Below are 20,148 nucleotides of genomic sequence, written 5' to 3' on the forward strand. Positions count from 1 at the left end.
TACAAGGATAAAGGTGGGTACACAAGAGCAAGAGAGGATGTAGCTAAGCAGAGTGAATTTAGAGAAAAGTCAGGCTAGAAGGAAATGAGAGAAGTCAATATTAGAAGATAGCTATCTTAAGGTACTAAAAGTCTGCACCTCCTCACAAAACATCTGACTACCCTTTCAGAAGTGTTTCGTGGGGAAAAAACAAAGCAAAACTCCTGCAAGCAGACATCAGCCGACGCCCCGCCGTCCGTGAGCCCCACCTACTCCTCATCCTCACTCCCACCTTGAACCGGCCGCCGGCGAGTGATGTCATGACGTCGTGCGTGGCCACGGCAGCGGCGCAGGGGGCGGTCCCGAGGCGCTGGAGAAGGAAGTGGTAGGGTGGTTGCTCCCTTTGCGCCCACCGCAGTCTCTGGGCGCGCTGAGGGGCGGCTGTCACCAAGGCTGCCTCGCGCTCTTCTTCTACTCCCCTCCATGTGCCCTGGCGCCGCTGCTCCCCTTCCTCAGGCCGCCGCTCGCGCTGGGGTCTATGGAAGTAATGGAAGCACCTCTCAACCTGGTAAGTGGCTCATAGGATTGCGTCCACCGTGGGTGCCTTTGCCTCAGGCGTCGGGTACAGTCCCCGGAGTGCGGGCAGACCCTTGAGGCCAGGGGGCTGTCTTGGCAGGGACTGTTGCAGAGGTTGAGGGGTGCAGGCAGGCCGGCCCTCAGTTCACAGAGGCTCCGGGCGAGCCGCCTCAGAGTTTGCCCACCTCCGAGAAGCTCCCGCTGACTCCGGCGCCCCCTGTCGCAGGGCCCCGGGCGAGGGGGCTGCCGCCTACTGGGGATGCCCCCTCCTCTGCTGTGGCGGAGGAGATGCCTCCAAGCGCCACGTAGCAGCCTCCCTGAAGCCTGGGAGGTACTGGGGTTGGCTAGGGCAGAAATGGTGTGTAATGCTGATTGTAAGTTTCAAAACAGGGGGCCCGAGTCTAAGCTCCCCGACTTTGGAGAGGTGGAGTAAAACCCCTTAACTCTAGTTTTCCTTTTCACCTATTTATTGTATTCGTTCGGGTTCATAAATCTCTCTTCTCCCCGAATAAATTAGGGATAGCTGGGGAAAAAAACACGACCGTTCCTGTTTGTAGCTCAGTTTCATCACTTTAGGCGTCATAAAAGTATAAAAGCTGTTTGTTCTCAGAAAAAGTACTGGTAGTCTAATGTCTTTTACGCAATAAGAAACAGTTCTTTCCAGACTGGCCACTGCATCTGTGAGTTTTCTAATCTAGGGTACATATTGGACATAAAACTTAGAATACCTAAGGTTGCAGACAGGAAGAACTTTTTAGTCATGGGCTTGCAGTTCATTTGTGCTGGGGGAATTGGGAAAAAGAACTATGGAGGATTAATTTCTCACATTGGAACTCTCAATCCTACTGTGTTGGAAGAGCCTTGAACTGGTTCAAACTATATAGAGAAGCAATGGAGCCTGGTGGTTTAGGAAAATAGTTTCTGAAGCCAGACTGCTTGGATAAATTCTGACTTTGTTACTTAATTGCTGCCTAACCTGGGGCAAATTACTTGATCTCGCTCTGTTTCAGGTTTTTTGTTAGGGTTAAAGGAGGAAATAGGTGCAAAGCACTTAGTACTGCATCTGATACACAGTAGAGTATGAGTTAGCCATTATTATGAGACCATAAGCCCATAACTTAAAGTCTCACTTATACAGTTTTGAATTTGTTGAGCTTTAAAGCCTAAGTTTCTAACCCACAGCTATGGTTCAAAGTCATTGGTATCATCTAAAGTTATTATTCCAACTTAGCAGTGGCAGGTTAGCTGTTCTGAGGAAACTCTTCCAGTTTTATTACTTTGGCCCCTCTCCCGCCCCCTACCCCCTTTGTTGTTTACCCTTAAAAACTTTGGACTACCTTAGGGAGTTTTTTAAAGCCAGAAAACTGTCTTGTATCTTTCTTGTTTTAAGGTGACGTATTTTGCAATGAAACTTGGGTGACTCAATACTGAAACTTAATAGGGGTATTATTAGAAATAACCAGCCATTTACAAAGTGCTTCAAAGTTCAAGTGTCCTTGCAAAATGACCATTGGTTCAGTTCCAGTTAGCTTCACTTTATTTGGCTGCAGTGTGCCACATAGTCTCAGTCAGCTGCTCTACAGGTGTGTCATGGCTTAGGAGAAGACTGAAACTGGTGATTGTGGTAGATAGAGCACAGGGTCGGAAAAATTAGTGGGGACGCGTAACCACTGAGCCATATCCCTAGTCCTTTTTTGTAATTTTATTTAGAGACAGAGTCATTCTAAGTTGCTAAGTTCTGAGGCCAGCTTTAAACTAACGATTCTCCTGCCTCAGCCTCCCCGGCCACTGGGATTACAGGCATTTGTGTTATTTTTTGAAAATAATTTTATTTAAAAGATTAGCACGATTCCATAATCCATAAACTATGTGGCAAGTGGCAGGTTTGGCATCTTGAATTCTTAAATTATTTGAGATTTGAAAGATCTGATTTATGACCTAACTATTTATTGGAAGATAACAGTGGAATAGAGATTGATATTTACTTGAAGGGTTTTAAGTGAACCGGGATGTGGTGGCACACACCTATAATCCCATCAGCTCTGGAGGCTGAGGCGGGAGCATCGGCAATTCAAAGCCAGCCTCTGCAATTTAGTAAGGCCCTAAGCAATCTAGCAAAACCTTGTCTCAAAATAAAAAAAAATAATAGCAGGGCGTGGTGATGCACACCTGTAATCCCTGCTGCTGGGCTTGGGAGGTTGAGGCAGGAGGATTGGGAGTTAAAAGCCAGTTAAAAGCTAAGCAACTCAGAGCTGTCTCTAAATAGAATACAAAATAAGGCTCAGTGGTTGAGTGTCCCTGAGTTCCATCCCCAGTACCTCCCCAAAATAAAAAGGATGTGGCTCGGTGGTTAAGTGCCCCTGGGTTCAGTCTCTGGTACCAAACAAAACAAAAAATTGTGTTACTAAGTACAATTGAAAGGCCTCTATCAAAATTTTGCTAAAGACATTCTAGTATTGTCCAAGTTCATTGTATAAGGACTTATTACAGGATTATCATTACATGGATTTATAATCGTGTCCTCAGGGATCCTTGAGGTTTAGTAGGAACTTTTTCCCAGTTTTACAGATGAACCTACATTGAGAGAAATTAAGTAATTACTTAGGTATTGACCTAATATATTATATTATTGGGTACTGACTAAAATATGGATCAAACTCATTTTGATATGACCTTTTTTAGCAATGTTTCTCTATTAATGTTCTCATTTTCATTTCACCTTGGCCCTTATCTATATTGAACTGTAGATCCTATGTCAGCAATTATTGCCTCTGCTGTAGTATTGATTCTTTTCTGTTAGTTTTACAGTAAGGGCCCTAAGGCTTATTTCTCACAATGAAATTTTTTAAGGTATGGAAAAATTTGAAATAGTCATTCCATTGTTTAACTAGAACAAGCTGGGAGTGGTGGTGCATACCTGTAATCCAGTAGCTTGGTCCGCTGAGGCAGGAGGATAACATGTTTGTCACCAGCCTTTGCAATTTAGTGATACTCTGTCTCAACATTAAAAAGAAAAATATCTGGGGGTAGTTCAGTGATAGACTACCCCTGGTTCTATCAATACCCCAGTATTGCCAAAACAAGGAAAAAAAGGTAATTGGTACAGATAATGCATCTTTCCCCCCAAAGTTGTTAAAAAGAAAAATAAAAGAAATTTTACTTCCATTGAAGAAAAAGTTTGAATAGGTTTGTTTCATCTGGTTATTATTATTTTTTCCCCAGAGAGTTTCCTTTCCGTTCTATCAATATGGAAAGATTGTAACATAAAATTTCTTAGTGTCTATTTAGGCATTTCATTTCATACATTTAATTTTGGTAGTGTGAGCTGGTAACAGATGTTAAAACTTAATGTGAGATAAATGGTGCAAAGCACATTACTGTAATCCAAGCAATTTGAGAGGTTGAGGTTTCTTGGGCTAGGCTTGATAATTTAGGGAGACCTCGTCTTAAAATTTTACAAAATTGGGGGAAAGGACTGGTAGAGAGTTTTTAGTTTTCCAGTACCGGAAAAAATTTATATGAGATCATTTCTAGTTTTTAGGTTTGTTTACTGCCAGTTTGGGAGATGATGTCAGGTTTTAATTTACATATGACCATTGGTCATGATTTACTCACCTGTGCTACAAAGGCAGGTCAAAATGTTTTCTATGTGTTTGTCTCTAAGCTTTGGGGGAATGTTTCTTGAATAACCAAGCTTCCCTCCAGAGTAGTCAGTTCTCTCTTTATTTGACGTAAATGAATCCACTTGCTTTTGAGGTTCTAATCCAAGAAAAATAATTATGTTGGTCCAAGGAGGAATAGCCTTGTATTTACCTGGAGTCTTTGTGACTGTCATATTATATGCAGTGAAATTTTTAAGGTAAAGGGGGCTGTTTGAATCCTTTCCTTGTTGCCCTGAAAATTCTAGGGAAAATTAATCTCCTGTCACAAGTGAGGCGGGGCTTAATGGAAGCACTCTAGGAAAAGGCAGTGGAGCACTAAAATATATCCAGCAATTACTAAGTGATGAGACTGTCATTATGTATATTATTTATCTTGTCTTCCTAATAGCTATATGAGGTATTTCATATTTTACAGATGAAAACATTGAAATTCAGAGTGGATAGTGATTGTGAGATTGAAACCACCACTCCTGACTTGAGTATCTTAAATGTAATTTTTTATTATGCTGAGTAGTCCATTCACTGCTTATTGGTTGTAGATAATGCTTGGTAGTTGTCTATAGGTGACTCTATTGATTAAGAAAGGAAGGGGAAGTGAATGACTCCCAATAGACGACCCTACTATAAAGTCAGGAGTATGGTATATTTTCCTCTGCGGACTTTTTGGCATTTTGTTTCTTTTCATTTGTGTATACAACTTTCCCCTAAATGAACTAATAAATTGAAAGTTATAGAAGATAATACTGTTTTTCTTTGGGTAAGAGTGCAGTGTGTAATGTGTATTTTGAAAGTGGCCTATAGTCAGGTGCACATTCTTGTAAATCCTAGTAACTTGGGATGCTAAGGTAGGAAAATTCTAGGTTCTAGACCAGCCTCAGCAATTTAGTGAGACCCTATCTCAAAATTAAAAAAGATAGCAAAAAGAGTTGGGGTTGTAGCTCAGTGGTTAAGTGCTCCTGGGTCCAATCCCCAGTTCCAAAAACAAAGCCTGTAGAGGTAGAAAGAAAGTATTTGTTAGTGAGATCAGCCACTTAGTAACAGGTTATATTTGCTAGGTTTTTGTTGGTTGCAAATGATGAAAACCCATTTGAAATCAGCTTAAGCCAAAAGGGATGATTTATTGGACTCTAAACAAAGGAGCAGGAAAAGCAGGGGTATAGAACATATAGAACATATAGCAGGTCTAAGAACATAGGGAGCTTCAGATTCAGACAGGATTCTCTGACTCTTTAGGCTGACTGCTTCACTTCTTTTTACAGACCTGTTTCCACCTGTGTTTCCAAGTTTCTTAATGTCACATTAGTTACAACCTCTTGAGACATTATTAACATAGTATCTGATTCTAAGATTGAAATCTGGGGGCTGGGGATATAGCTCAGTTGGTAGAGTGCTTGCCTCTCATGCACAAGACCCTGGGTTCAATCTCTAGCACCACATAAAACAAACAACAACAAAAATCTGGATGGGATTCTTTAGGTGTCTAGAGGACAAGGCAACATGAGTATTGTAACATAGGAGTCATGGGTTATAAAAAATTTTATAATTTTTACTTTGAAATAACAAAAATTTATAGATGTACTACTTTTCCTTTCTTTCTTTTTTTTTTTTTTGAGATGGGGTCTTTCTACATTGCTGAGACTGGGATTACAGTCCTGCCTCAGCGGGGATTACAGGTTTGCATCATTACACCTGGCTAGACTTAACTATTTTTAATGGCTTGATTCTATTAAGAACAGTATTTAAGGAGAACTGTTTTAAAATGGGAGGGAAATCTTTAATGATTCTTTTAAAAATAAGAAAATTACTACCAAAATAGGTTTCCTGCCATATCTTTAGTTATTAAAAAAATGTACTTTAATGTAGTCTGCTCAACTATGTTGTCACTCTTTTGGGGAGGGGGTACAGGGGATTGAACCCAGTGATGTTTTCCATGGAGCCACATCCCCGGTCTTTTAAAAATATTTTATTTAGAGACAGGATTTCCCTGAGTTGCTTTGGGCCTCGCTAAATTGCTGAGGCTGGCTTTGAACTCAGACTCCTCCTGCCTCATTCTCTTGCACTGTTGGGATTACACGTGTGCACCACATCACCCAGATGTTTTTATTTATTTATTTATTTCATTTTGATTACTGGATTAACTTCGGGGACTCAACCACCGAGCCACATCCCTAGCCCTGTTTTGTAATTTTATTTAGAGACAGGGTCTCACTGATTTACGGAGTGCCTCACCGTTGCTGAGGCTGGCTCTGAATTTGTGATCCTCCTGCTTCAGCCTCCCCAACCTCTGGGATTATAGGAGTGTACAACCATGTCTGGCTTATTTTTTAACTACCCCCCCCCCCAAGTTTTGAAACATGATTCTCTTAAATTGCTTAGGGCCTCTCTAAATTTTGGAGGCTGATCCCAAACTTGTGCCCCTCCTGCCTCAGCCTGCCAAGTTGCTGCGATTATAGGTGTGTCCCACTGTTTATTGTCAACTTCTTGGTGATAAAAAAACTCCACTTTCATTGTTTATCATGGTACTTAGTATAACAAACCATGTAGGGGTTGCTAATTAGTTTAATTTTCACAATAACTCATTTTATAGATAAGAAAATTGAGGCAGATAGTTAAAGCCAAGCTCGTGTCTATAAAAGTGTTCAAGCTGGAACCTGGGCTCTACCCTGTCTGCACTTGGTAGATGTTTAATAAGAATTTAATAGCAACTATACTTAAAAAAAAAAAAGGAATTTGCTGAGGTGTGAAATAACCTAAATAGGTGAGTGTGTTTATTAGAATATGTTATATCTGATACTATAGTGAGAGGTAAATCCTGAATGGGCAGAGTTGGAGATTAGATTTTTCCGTGGGGAAGTTTTAGGGAAGATGGGAGAGCTATGAAGTCCTGACTTCACCTATTGGGAACTTTTTGTTCTTGCTCAGAAGTTCAAGTAACCATTTATTTTGTCATCAGAGCTTAAAGTTTAATTAGGGAGCCGCACAAAAATCCATAGCACGAGGTAGAAAGTGATTGAGTCCACAAAGGCACAAAGATCATAGAGACAGTACTAGAGTACAGTAATCTCAAATAGCATCTTGTTTTTGCCTCGCAAAATGTGTCTGTGAGCCAGCAGCTATAAACCTAGCTATACCTTTGTAAAATCTCAAGCCTTATTCCAAACCTAATGACCCAGAATTTGCATCTTCACCTAGTGCTCACGATTTGAATTCACTTTAAAACTTCAGGACCATGGATCTGGTCCAAATCCATCATTTTACAGGTCAGCAAATGGGCCCTGAAGGTTGGAATAAATTAACTGGTTCAGTGGGAGAGCAAGAATTTGATACCAGAGCCCCTGATTCTTGGTAGGGATAGGTCTACACTGTGCCACTCCTTGTTATGAGGGTCTGTGGGATTTCAAGGAAAAGCCTTACAATACTATCAGAATATATTCATTAGAGAAATAATGTTAATCATAACTGCTTGTGTCTACTAGTTTTCTTCATTATGTATATTCTCTTTTCCCCAGAGCCTGTCATTTTTAGGTACCTGAAAACATGTGTTCTGACATATTTTTTGCTTAGTCTGACTCTGTGGTTAAAATTCATACAATAGCCAGACATGATGGCACATGCCTGTAATCTCAGCAATTCAGGAGGCATAGGCAGGAGGATCACAAGTTTGAGGCCAGCCTTAGCAACTTAGTGAGGCCCTAAACAAATGAGCAAGGCCCTGTCTCAGAATTTTAAAAGGACTGGGAGATGTGGCTCAGTGGTAAAGTGCTTCTGGGTTTAATCCCTAGTACCATGAAAATATATAAATAAAAGGCCAGTATTGCTTATTTAATCTGTTTACCTTTACATTTGGGGATACTTAAGTTATTTGCTTATAGAATTTTGTAGTTTGTCTTTGTTCTTTTGGTGAGTTGTATCTAATTTAAAAAAAAAATCACTTTAATACTAGGTTTTGGTATCATAGTGCCTCAAGTGTACACATTTTTTCTTTACCTTTTTAAATGGTCCCAGGGATTGAACCCAGGGATGCTTTAGCACTGAACTACATCCCCAGTTCCTTTTATTTTTTTATTTTGAGATAGCATCTCATTAAGTTGCTGAGGCTGACCTTGAGCTTGTTATTCTCCTGCCTCAGCCTCCTGAGGAGCTAGGATTATAGGCAAATACCACCATGCCCAGCAGATTTCTCATTTTTGAGACAAATAGCAGCTTTATGTTGACAGGGAAGAATGAATTGATAATAATAAAAGTTAAATTTTACCATATGATAAGTGGTTTTCTGAATAGCTTTTTAAAAATTTTTTAAAATTCATATATGACGACAGAATGCATTATAGTTTTTGTTACACTTATAGAGCAGTTTTTCATATCTCTGGTTGTATACAAAGTATATTCACACCAGTTTGTGTCTTCATACATGTACTTTGGATAATAATGACCATCACATTCCACCATCATTTGTAACCCCATGCCTCCTCCCTTCCCCTCTCCAATCCCTCTGCCCTATCTAGAGTTCGTCTATACCTCCCTACTCCCTCTTCCTACTCTAAGACTAGTGGAATTGTCTATGAAATAACTCTTATTTTGAAAGAAGTTTTAAAAATTAAAAAAAAATACATTTTGAGTAACAGATTATAATTGTGACTCTTTCTAGTTAACCTCTGGAGTGGAAGAATGTGGGGTCATTGAAGTGCCTGGTATTAACTGGAAGAGGATTTAGATGCAGTAGTTTTAGGTTCTATCTACTCTTTTCATAGATCCTGGTATAGATACAGCTTTAATGATGATTTGAGGTGTGACAACAAACAGTATCATTTATCTTGTTAAAAAGATAAAAAGGTTGTTAAAAGGTTGGTTTGTTTTGGGGGAAGTTGCTTGTGATGGAACCCAGAGCCTTACAGTAAGTAGGTGTTCCACCTCAACCTCTGTTGTTGTTTTCTAAAATCATTTTTTGTACTTAATAGTAATTTATAGATGTTTGTCTTCTAGGCTCATCAGCAGAGCAGACGAGCAGACCGTTTATTAGCTGCAGGGAAATACGAAGAGGCTATTTCTTGTCACAAGAAGGCTGCGGGTAAGTTGTCTTTTTAAGAAATACTGATTGTAAAAATGAAGAGCAATTTATTTTTCCCAGTATCTCTGACCACTTTATTTAGAATGAAAATCACAACAGTAGTGTTTTTTGTCCTGCATATGCATGTTAGACACTGCTGATCACCAAGAAAATTAGCTTAAGAGTATTTTTCAAATATCATGGATTTCCCAGCTTCTCCTAAACCACTCTTCTGTCTGAAACATAAAGATGGCATAAATGGCACCCTGGTATATAGTTCTTTAGGAACATAGCTGTGTTCCTAAAGACTTAGGAGCCAATTGCAAGAAGTCTGACAATTCATAGTAGATATTGTTTAAAGGAGTCTAGGTTTCAAACACTTGACATTTGTGCTGCAGGATGAGCACATGGCAGGTACCACATAAATCTGTATATTTTTATGGTGAGTTTTATGGGGGTTTTGTACAACATTAACTCTTGTGAATTCAGTATTGTTAAATCTTTCCTAAACCATATTTTGTTATCCATTGGATTATTAAATTTTAGTCACTACAAAAGCAACATATTGTTTAACTGTTTAAGTCATGTTACATATGTGTTCCATAAGCACACATCCGTAATCCCAGCAATTTGTTAAACTTGGGGAGGAGGGTTGCAAGTTCTGGGCCAGCCTCAGCAACATAGCAAGGCCCTAAGCAATTTCAACCCTGTTTCAAAATAAAAACTGAGAAGGCACTGGGGATGTAGCTCAGTGGTTGAGATGCTTCTGGGTTCACTTCCCAGTACCAAAACAACAACAACAAAACCAAAAAATCCAGCTAACTGAATAAATAAAGGGAAAAAAACTTGCATTCATCCTAACCTGATATTTGAATAATTGAAACTGCTATAGGGCTTCAAATACCACCCTGACCTAGTCTAAATTCTGTGACATTCTTAGGTTAAAAAAGATGATAGCCTGTTCAATCATATTAGCTTTAATCATGGAGATAGAACTTAATGTGATTAGTAAATCCAACTCCGCTGATGTGGAGTTTCGACTTGGTTTTATGGCCCAGTGGTAACACACTCCTCTGGCATGTGTGAGGCACTGGGTTCGATCCTCAGCACCACATAAAAATAAACAAAATGCAGGTATTGTGTCCACCTACAATTAAAAAATATCAAAGAAAATAGCCATGTGTTGTGTTTTAGAGTTGCAAAATTGATATGTTGGAATGAGCTCATTGTTTTCTAAATTGACTTATTCACAACAGGTTTTTTTGTTTATTTTGGTACCTGGGATTGAAGTTGCCTATGAACCACTGAGCCACATCCCCATCCCTTTTTATATTTTGAGATAGGGTCTCCTTGAGTTGCTTAGGGCTTCACTAAGTTGCTGGGACTGGCTTTGAACTTGTGAGCCTCCTGCCTCAGCCTCCCCAGTCTCTGGGATTATAGGCATGCACTAACATGCCTGGCTGGAAGAAGTAGTAGGTTCTTCAGATTTTCTTAGTTCCTGTCCCCATCATTTCTTAATATCTACTTTAAATATTTGCCTTGTTTCATATTTGGAGGAAGCAGTTTAATTAGAATTGTTTTTTTTTTTTCCTGAGATACATATTCTTTTCCCAAATTTCTCTTGGTGAGCATTTGTTCCTGTTTTGAATTTTTGGAGGAAATCTATCACTATGCAATCAGATTGAAAGTTTTTTTTTTTTCCCCTTCTAAAATAACTTAAAAATGCCAAATAGAAAACAGGCATGTGGCACATGCTTATAATCCCAGTGACTTGGGAGGCTGAGTTGAGGGTTGCAAATTCAAAGCCAGCCTCAGCAATGAGGGAGGCCCTAATAAATTAACAAGGCCCTGTCTCAAAATTAAAAATAAAAAGGCTAGGGATGTGCCTCAATGGTTAAGTGCCCCAGTTTTCGATATCTTATACCCCATGTGGCCCTCGCCTCCAGTGCCTAGTTGAGATTTATTTTTATTTTTTTTTATTACTTAATTACTTGGGACTTAACCCAGGGGCACTTCATCACTTGGCTATATCATTAGCCATTGTTTGATTTGAGACAGGATCTCAGAGTTGCTTAGGGCCTTATACTGAATTGCTGAGGCTAACTTTGAACTCTTGATTCTCCTGCCTCAGCCTCCCTAACTGGTGGGATTATAGGTATGCACCGCTGCATTATACTGTTATAAGACTCTACAAAGGGAGGCATTTCCTTAGTTTTGCAAAAGCTATTCTATTTGTTAAGAAAGTAGATAAAACAGCTGGTGCTGTGGCACGCAGCTGTAATTCCAGCAGCTCGGGAGGCTGAGACTGGAGGATTGCGAGTTCAAAGCCAGCCTCAGCAAAAGTGAGGCCCTAAGCAACTCAGCAAGGCCTTGTCTCTAAATAAAATAAAAATAAGAGCTGGGGAATGTGGTTCAGTAGTTATAAGTGCCCTTTGGTTTGATACCTGGTACCGAAAAAGGAAGTGGATAAAGCAAAGTGTAGTTCAGACAAGGAGATAAAATGTATGCAGGTAGATGGGAATAACTAAGAAAATTCATCCACAGTGAATCCGAACAGTAGCAGAGCAGATAGAACTTCTCAACGGATTTAAATGTTAACGAAGAAAAATACACAAGCTATGCAAAATCAGTATAGGAACAAAGGACGAGAACAAAGTGAAGAAAAAATGTAAATTTGGCAAATATGGCTGGATCAAAACTATAATCACCTGTTTTTTCCTTGGACAAGGAATGTCTAATTAATTTGCATCTCAGGAATGGTAGAACCTAGCAGACATTTCTAAGTGTGAAATCGGAAAATCATTAAAATATACAAATAAAGATCAGGCAGAAAGCAGTGCCTTGTATCTGCAGAAGGGGGAAAAGGGACTTAATGTAGGGATGAGGCATACCAAAAAGTTTATAGTGAACAAAATATAGGAAATAGATCCATTATTAATGTTATTTATACCCCACCTTGTTCCAAAAAATATTTAAAATGTCTCACAGAGAAACAACGAAATACAGAATGTAAGTAAAAATAAGTAAATGAAGAAATCCATAGAAGCACAAAATGGAAAACAGACTGAGATTATAAACCTCAAAATGTACCATGAGTTTGAATATTTATAGAACTTACGATTAGTTCTTTGTTGTTTTTGACATTGACAAAATTCCTGAGAAAATCGATTTAGAAGGAGGAAAGGTTAATTTTTGCTTAAAAATTTCAGAGATTTCAGTCCATGGTCATTCAGACCCATCTTTTTTGGCCTTCAGTGAGGCAGAACTTAATGGTAGGGAGTGTGTAGTAAAGCAAATTGCTCATCTCATGGCCTTGAGAAGCAGAGGGAGAGGAAGGAGCTGGGGCCAGTATCCCCCTCAAGGGCATGCCCTCCATGGCCTAACTTCCTTCCGTGACACACCCCCTTCCACAGAGTTTGTTACCTCCCTCCCCATAGTGCCATCAGTTGGGGATCAAACCATAAACACATGAGCCTTCAAGGGGCATTCAATTCTAAACCATAATATTCTGCTGCCGGCCCCCAGAAGCTTATGTCCATCTCGTGATACAAAATGCATTTATTCTATCATAAAGAGTCCCCAAAGTCTTAACAGTTCCATTATTACTCAATTGTCCAAATCCAAAGTCTACTAGAGAGACTCAAGACAAACTTGGTTGTGAGCCACTGGAATATTTAACAAGTTACAGACTTGTAATGTACAGTGGCATAGGATAGACATTCCCATTCCAAATGGGAGGAATAGGACCACAGAAAGAAGGAAGGGATTGGACCAAATCAAGACAGAAACCCAGCAGGGCAAATACTAAGTTCTGTAGCTTCATGTGCTGCATTGGGACACAGTGATATGTGAACTCCAAAGGGTTTAGGCAGCCCTGTTCCTCGTTTTGCCGTCTGTAGTGCATGTGGCCACTCACTCTGGCTGGCTCTGCTCTCTGCCTGTGACTTCCCTTGGCAGTCATTCTACATTCCTGGCATCTCTGACTTCCGGGGTCTGTCTCCATTGCAGCTTTAGCTTCACTCTTACAGATTCACACATTGCCTTCTCAGGGGCTACTTGGTGGCGGCTGTGACTGCCACATGCTGATTGAAGTCTTGATGGGAGCGCCCCTGATCCCATGTCATAACTCCTGTATTCTTCATGCTTGCAAAAGCACCATTGTATGGATGACAAGGTCTGCTACCAGCTGGAGCAGTAGCTGGCCTGCTTCGACCACAGCTATGGCAGACTCTGATTCCTTTGAAAGATGAACGCAAAGAAAACAATTCCCTGGCTCTGTGGGAGTAGGGCTCCCCCACTGCCTTGAAATTTCTTCCACCAGGTTAATTAGTTCATCTCTTTCAAATTCAGCCTCACATTATCTTGGCATACATAAAATGTAGACTAGTTCTTTTCCAGAATGTAACATGAATGGCCTCTAGTACAGTTCTTAATAGGCTCCTTATTTCTGTTTGAAACCTCATGAGCTTGGCCTTTAGTTTACACATTCTTATCAGCATTCTGGTCTTCTGAGTTCCCACCAGAATTGCACATTAAGCTCTGTTTACAACATTCTAAGCTTCTGTAGTCAACATCTGTAAACCATGACACCTCCTCCATCCCAATTTCAAAGATTTCTCAGCCATGATTAGGTATAGTCATAGCAAAGACTTTGCTGCTTTTTGTTACCAATTTTCTGTGGTAGGTTTTCATAACTGAGAAATTCAACTTGAAAGGAGGAAAGGTTTGTTGGGTTCATGGTTTCAGTTACTGTTTTATTGGCCCTGTTGTTTTGGGCCTGTGGCAAGGGAGAACATCATGGTGAAATATGTGGTAGAGCAAAGCTGCTCACTTCATGGTAATGGAAAGCAGAGAGGGGAGGGGGATGGGGGCACATATGCCTTTCACGTCAAATCCTGAGTCACCCAATTTCCTTTAACTAAGCCCTACCCTTAAAGATTCCAACAACTTCCCATGGTGCCAATAGCTGGGGAACAAGCCTTCAACACTTGAGCTTTCTGGGGCATTTAAGACTCAAAACATAACAGACTCCTAGCAGTCAACCAAAAAAGGAAAAGTAAGGATTTACTTCAAATTAAGTCACCCAGAGTTTGTGTCTGAGATCAGAGAGTTGTGGTTATTGTTATTTTTGGTACCTGGGATTGAACCTGGGGTACTTAACCACTGAGCAACATCCCTAGCCCTTTTTTATTATTAGACATGGCCTTGCTAAGTTGCTTAGGGCCTCGCTAAGTTGATGAGGCTGGCTGTGGACTTGAGATCCTCCTGCCTCAGACTCCAGAGCTGCTGGGATTATAGATGCTTTTCACTGCACCTGGTCTGAAAGGTTTTGTTAGGGTAGCTGGAGCAGATATCCATGAGACATACATCTGACTGAGTTCAAGCAAAGGTTTATTGACAGAAAATATCTACTAGGCTGCCCTTCTGCAAGGTGCACAGCCTGCTGGAAAAGATCGTCTTTTAAATATATAGTCAGGTACAATGGAGTAGTTAAAAAAAACCCTGTGGTTGTTATTTGGTGCCTTTGCTATGGTTTTGGTAGTTAGGGAGTCTTTGGGGATGGGCCTAACAGGAAGATCATGCCTGGGTGGGCAGGTTCTAATTTTCAAAATGGGAGTTATTTTGGCCTAAGTACCTAACAGGTTCTTGTTAATTTTTTTTAAGTACTGAGAATTGAACCCAGCCAGGGATGCTTTACCACTGAACTATATCCCCAGCTATTTTTATATTTTTTTGAGACAAACTAAGTTGTCCAGGCTTGCCTCAGACTTCCAATCCTCCTGCCTCAGCTTCCTTACCTGCCTGGTTCTTATTACTTTTTAATCCTCTCTAAACATTATTTTTCAAATGAAATCATCTTCAGGTCTTTAATTGTAAAATCTGTAGTGTTTCTGTTTTTGTTTAATGGTGGGGATCAAATGTAGGTCTCCACATGCTAGGCAAGAACTCTACCACTCAGCCACATCCCCAGCCCTTCTATAGGGATTTTAAAGCATAGAAACCTGCCAGTTATGGTATCGAATACCTGTAATCCCAGAGACTGGGGAAGCTGAGGCAGGGGGATCACAAGTTCCAGGCCAATCACAGCAATTTAGCAAGACACTATCTCAAAATATAAAGGGCTATGGTGGAGGAGCTCTCACCCCTGTTTAGTCATTGGGATCATTCACCAGTATTGTAGCAAAAAAAAAGTTCCAAAATCTAATCATAGCATTACTGCTTGTAAGATCATTTTTTTTTCTGTATGAGAAATATCAAAACTTCTTTTACCTTGTAATTATAGGATGATACTCATATATTAATGTTCCTTTTTTTTTGGGGGGCAAGCATATCTTTCTGATGCTATGAAGCTGACCAAGTCTGAGCAGGTAAGACATGTTCTTAATGTTTACAGCAAAATTTTAAAAAGATTTTTTTTAATGGAGACTCGAATTGTGTGTAAAATAAAGCATTTTACCCCTCTTTAAGTGCTATATCAAAAATGTGTAAAATGTGCAAACTAAGTGAACTGCTGATGTCATGGTATGCAGAAAACAACTTTCTCCCGACCTTCCCCCAACCTCATTCCTGTTCTTTTAAGCATGCAGAAACTTGCATCCTGTTAGTAGCTCATATTTGACCATCGTTGGGCTGTTTGTTTTAGTGCCTGGGATTGAACCCAGGGGCATTTAACCACTAAGCCATATCCCCAACTCTTTTTATTTTTTATTTAGAGACAGGGTCTTGCTAAGTTGTTTAGGCGTCCCTAATTGCTGTGGCTGGTTTTGAACTTGTGGTCCTCCTGCCTCAGGCTCCTGAGCTGCTGGGATTGCAGGTGTGCGCCACCATGCCTGGATCCAATTGGATAAAACTGCTTGTTGAAGATTTTTTAAATATAAAGTCTCCCATTTGTCTGTTCTTGAATTCTTAGACAATTCTTTTTTTCTTTATTTTTTACTTCCTTCCTCCCTGTACTGGTGATTGAACCTAGGGGTTGCTCTACCTATGGACCATATCCTTCCAGCCCTTTTTATTTATTTTTATTTTGTGACCAGGGTCTGGTTAAGTTTCCCAAGTTGGCTTTAAACTTTTGATCTTCCTAAGCCTCCCAAATGGTTGGATTACAGGCTTCTTGTACCACTGTGTCCCCTGCCTTATGTTAAACAGTTCTTAACTTCAAAATTTGTTTCACCAGTGACTTTTATTTTCTATGCTAGGGGAAGGCTTGTTGAGGTTTAAAAAATACCTTTATCCAAAGATTCTTTTTTTTTTTTTTTTAACAGTGGTCTGAGTTGAATTCAGGGCCTTAAAAACACTAGACAGGTGCTCTACCATTGAGCTACATCACCAGCCCTATTTTAAATGTTGAGACAGGGTCTTGGTAAGTTCCCCAGGCTCGCCTTGAATTTGTGATTCTCCTGTCTTAGCCTCCTAAGTAGCAGGGGTTATAGACATGTGCCACCAAACCTGGCTTCTGATTTCTTGATTGTAAAATGTCAGGTACCTAGGAAGTACTTAGTACGTGTATGTCTAACTGAAATAAGGAGATAATTTCTGAGAGGGATATCAGTAGCAGGGAAAACCCACTTGATTCTTAACACTGAATCATAGGATATTTAACATTGTGTCTTTGATATTATAGAACCTGCTATTGGTATCTGCCTGCATTGAGCTTTCTAAATCTCTGTTAACAGGAAGACTTTTCTTTTTGGTTACTATGGAACTGAGGTCTAAAGAGAAAAGATTTCTAATTTTAAGCTGATTACAAATGGCATGGCATTGCAGATGGTAGAAGTGTAAGGCACCGTCAGAAAAAGTCTGAAGTATTTATTGAGATTAGGATTTTGACTTAATGGTACTTTCAATCAAGTAAAAAAATACACCTTTCTCTAATTTATGTTATTTTGATATTGAATCTTTACTGAATTGCAAACATAAAAATTTTGAGTGTTAAGTCAGAAAGGCTCTTGGAATAGCATATATTAACAGTAAAAAGCTTCCAATATTAAATTCTGCAAATTATACTTTTCCTTTTGTGAAACAGGCTCATTTATCACTGGAATTACAAAGGGATAGCCACATGAAACAGCTCCTCCTCATCCAGGAGAGGTGGAAAAGGGCAAAGCGTGAAGAACGATCAAAAGCTCAGAACACAGACAAGGACGTAGCTACCCATCTTCAGGCATCTCACAAACCCTCTGCTGAGGAAGCAGAGGGCCAGAGTCCCCTTCTATCTCAGAAGTACAGCCCTTCTACAGAGAAACACCTCCCTGAAATTCAGGGAGTTTTTGACAGGGATCCAGACACACTACTATTTTTACTTCAGCAAAAGAGTGAGCCAACAGAGCCATGTATTGGAAGCAAAGCCCCGAAGGATGATAAAACCATTATTGAGGAGCAGGCAACCAAAATTGCAGATTTGAAGAGGCATGTGGAGTTCCTTGTGGCTGAGAATGAAAGATTAAGGAAAGAAAATAAACAACTAAAGGTTGAAAAAGCCAGACTTCTAAAAGGTCCAGTAGATAAGGAGCTGGATGTGGATGCTGATTTTGTAGAAAAGTCGGAGTTATGGAGCTTGCCACCACATTCAGACACTGCTACAGCTTCTTCATCCTGGCAGAAATTTGCAGCAAATACTGGGAAAGCCAAGGATATTCCAATACCCAATCTTCCTCCCTTGGATTTTCCATCTCCAGAACTTCCACTTATGGAGCTATCTGAGGATTTTCTGAAAGGACTTATGAATAATTAAAATGGAAGGCTTTTGGAGAGATCAGAAGAAATTCAGCAACACAGTTAATCCAGAAAAGAAGAAAAAATAAAAAAGGGAAAACCACATACAAGGGTAATTCCAGATGTGCTTTACCATCTGGCTGACTGGCAGGAGCAGCATTGCCAGGATGTGGGAAACAGTCACTGTGAAATATATTGCATATCTGATCTACCCACTCGAGCTAATGGTTCCCACCTGGCAGACAGTAAACTCTTGGAGGTTCACTTTCTCCTGATAAAAACCAAATGGCTACCTGGAATAATTTTCTCAAGCACCAGTTATTTTTCTTCAGGGTTAAAATGTATAAAAAAAAGTGTGTTATGTATAATTAATCTATAATGCCATAAATGATAATGTAAAACCTAAATAATATGGTGGCCTGAGGGGCTGCCTTGTATTTGAAACATGCTTTCTATCATGCATTGACTGTATGCATTTTGTTATGCACATTTTGTTTAAGTAAGGTGTATAGGATACACACCTTTCTAGATGAAACTATATGTGCCACATTTTGCACTAATAACATAATGATAACCTCAAGACTATCAGGAGAAATATTTAAATTTCCATTTTATGAAGAAAGGAACCAAATTATTATGCTTTTTTAAAAGATTACCAGTTTACATAATTAATCAGGGTGCATTTTAAGTTCTAACTTTGTTATATAATGCATCACTTAAAAATAATAAGGAATGATCCTTTGTTTTTAATGATGCATAAGTGGAAGTAATGCTAGTCGGCAGTATTTGATTTTAAGAAATCAATAAAGTAATTGTGTTTTATACCTTTGTTGACTTGTTGGTGGTTGAAAAGCAAGGAACTGTGTGGCTTCTGGCTATTGTAAACTTTGAATAGGAATTTAAGCAGATGCTATCAAATTATTATTTTGGTGTGTTAAGGATTTTCCCCTGTTGTTTTGTAATCCCTTTCCCCTGTAAAGGTGGTGAAGGGGAGTGTAGAATTTCCTGAGGAAATTTTGGGTAAAATCAAGTGGAAATCCCCAAGAGTTAAATGTTCCAAGCCTTTCTTTGGTGGACCTCACCTGGAAAGTGCCCAGGGCTGCTCTAGGCAGCTTGCAGCTATTCTTGTAGCACCTGCACCCAGTGGAGCACAGTGAGTGGGTGCTTTTTCCAGGAGAAGGGGTTGGAGAAGAGGAGGATGTAAACAAAACATTTGTTTGCAGATCACTAGGTATGTTAAAGCATGAACTTCCTGTGTGGAATTGTAGGACTGAGGCACATATTGCCTCCCGAGGGAGTGAGGACTTCATTGGGCTCAGTGGGTAGGGTTAGGCTCCCATGTTCAGTGAGGAAACTAGCCTAAGTAGGAAGGGTGAAGAGACCATGTAGAAGTCCTATTTTTTCCTGTCTTATTATGTTGCAGATGAAACCATCTTAAAATTATGTCGGATAAGTAAATGGGTGTTAAAATGCCTGATCCCAAGTTCTCATTTTCATCTTTTCAGAAAACATTTCTTTGAAAAACTCAATAGTATGTAGTAATACTTTTTCTAGATCATATTGCCATGGTAATCACAGGTAATTCATGCAACCTGGAAATCTTGTTTAAGAAAAAAATGTAATAGGAGGCAGTTATTTTCAAAATAATCAGTTTATTGCCGGGCGCAGTGGCACATGCCTGTAAACACAGTGGCTTTGGAGGCTGAGAAAGGAGAATATCTAGTTCCAAGCCAGCCTCAGCAATGGCTAGGTGTTAACTCCGGGAGACCCTGTCTCTAAATAAGATATAACAATAGGGCTGGGGATGGGGCTCAGTGGTTGAGTGCCCCGAGTTCAATCCCGGGTACAAAAAAAAAAACTTTTTTTCAAAAATTGTTTTCTCATTTAGTATTTTATCAAGATTATTGAAATGCACATATTTTTTAAGTGAATTCAAGATGTTAAAATACAGGAACTTATTGCTTTTTACACTGGGTAATTTTGTGTCTCACATACAAATATATTATTTATATACGTGTATATTCTATGTGTATATGTGTGAATATACATACATACATCTTTTTTTTTTTGTACTTGGGATTGAAATTGGGAGCACTTCACCACTGAGCCACATCCCCAGCCCTATTGTTATATCTTATTTAGAGACAGGGTCTCCCGGAGTTAACACCTAGC

At 39.7% G+C, this 20,148-nt stretch overlaps 1 protein-coding gene across 2 annotated transcripts; it reads left to right on the forward strand.

Annotated features, from left to right (window-relative positions):
* Positions 1-303: 303 nt before the first annotated feature.
* Nrbf2 (nuclear receptor binding factor 2) lies at positions 304-18,798 on the forward strand. 2 transcript variants are annotated; one of them, XM_015504702.2, is made up of 4 exons: positions 307-547; positions 9,201-9,285; positions 15,592-15,632; positions 17,288-18,798. In XM_015504702.2, exons 1-4 carry the CDS (start codon positions 518-520, stop codon positions 17,993-17,995), a joined length of 864 nt encoding a protein of 287 aa, XP_015360188.1. In that variant the 5' UTR covers positions 307-517; the 3' UTR covers positions 17,996-18,798. The 2 variants fall into 2 exon arrangements, with proteins under 2 accessions (XP_015360189.1, XP_015360188.1); XM_015504703.2 differs by lacking the exon at positions 9,201-9,285 and having other exon boundaries at positions 304-547.
* Positions 18,799-20,148: the final 1,350 nt, after the last annotated feature.

Source organism: Marmota marmota, unplaced genomic scaffold (assembly GCF_001458135.2).
Source record: "Marmota marmota marmota unplaced genomic scaffold, marMar, whole genome shotgun sequence".
Taxonomy (NCBI): domain Eukaryota; kingdom Metazoa; phylum Chordata; class Mammalia; order Rodentia; family Sciuridae; genus Marmota; species Marmota marmota.

Excerpts from the sequence above, each read along its gene's own strand:
- Nrbf2 (XM_015504702.2), top strand. The coding sequence starts at position 518 with ATGGAAGTAATGGAAGCACCTCTCAACCTG. Across the intron at positions 548-9,200 it reads TGGAAGCACCTCTCAACCTG|GCTCATCAGCAGAGCAGACG; the intron begins GTAAGTGGCTCA and ends TTTGTCTTCTAG. Across the intron at positions 9,286-15,591 it reads TTGTCACAAGAAGGCTGCGG|CATATCTTTCTGATGCTATG; the intron begins GTAAGTTGTCTT and ends TTGGGGGGCAAG.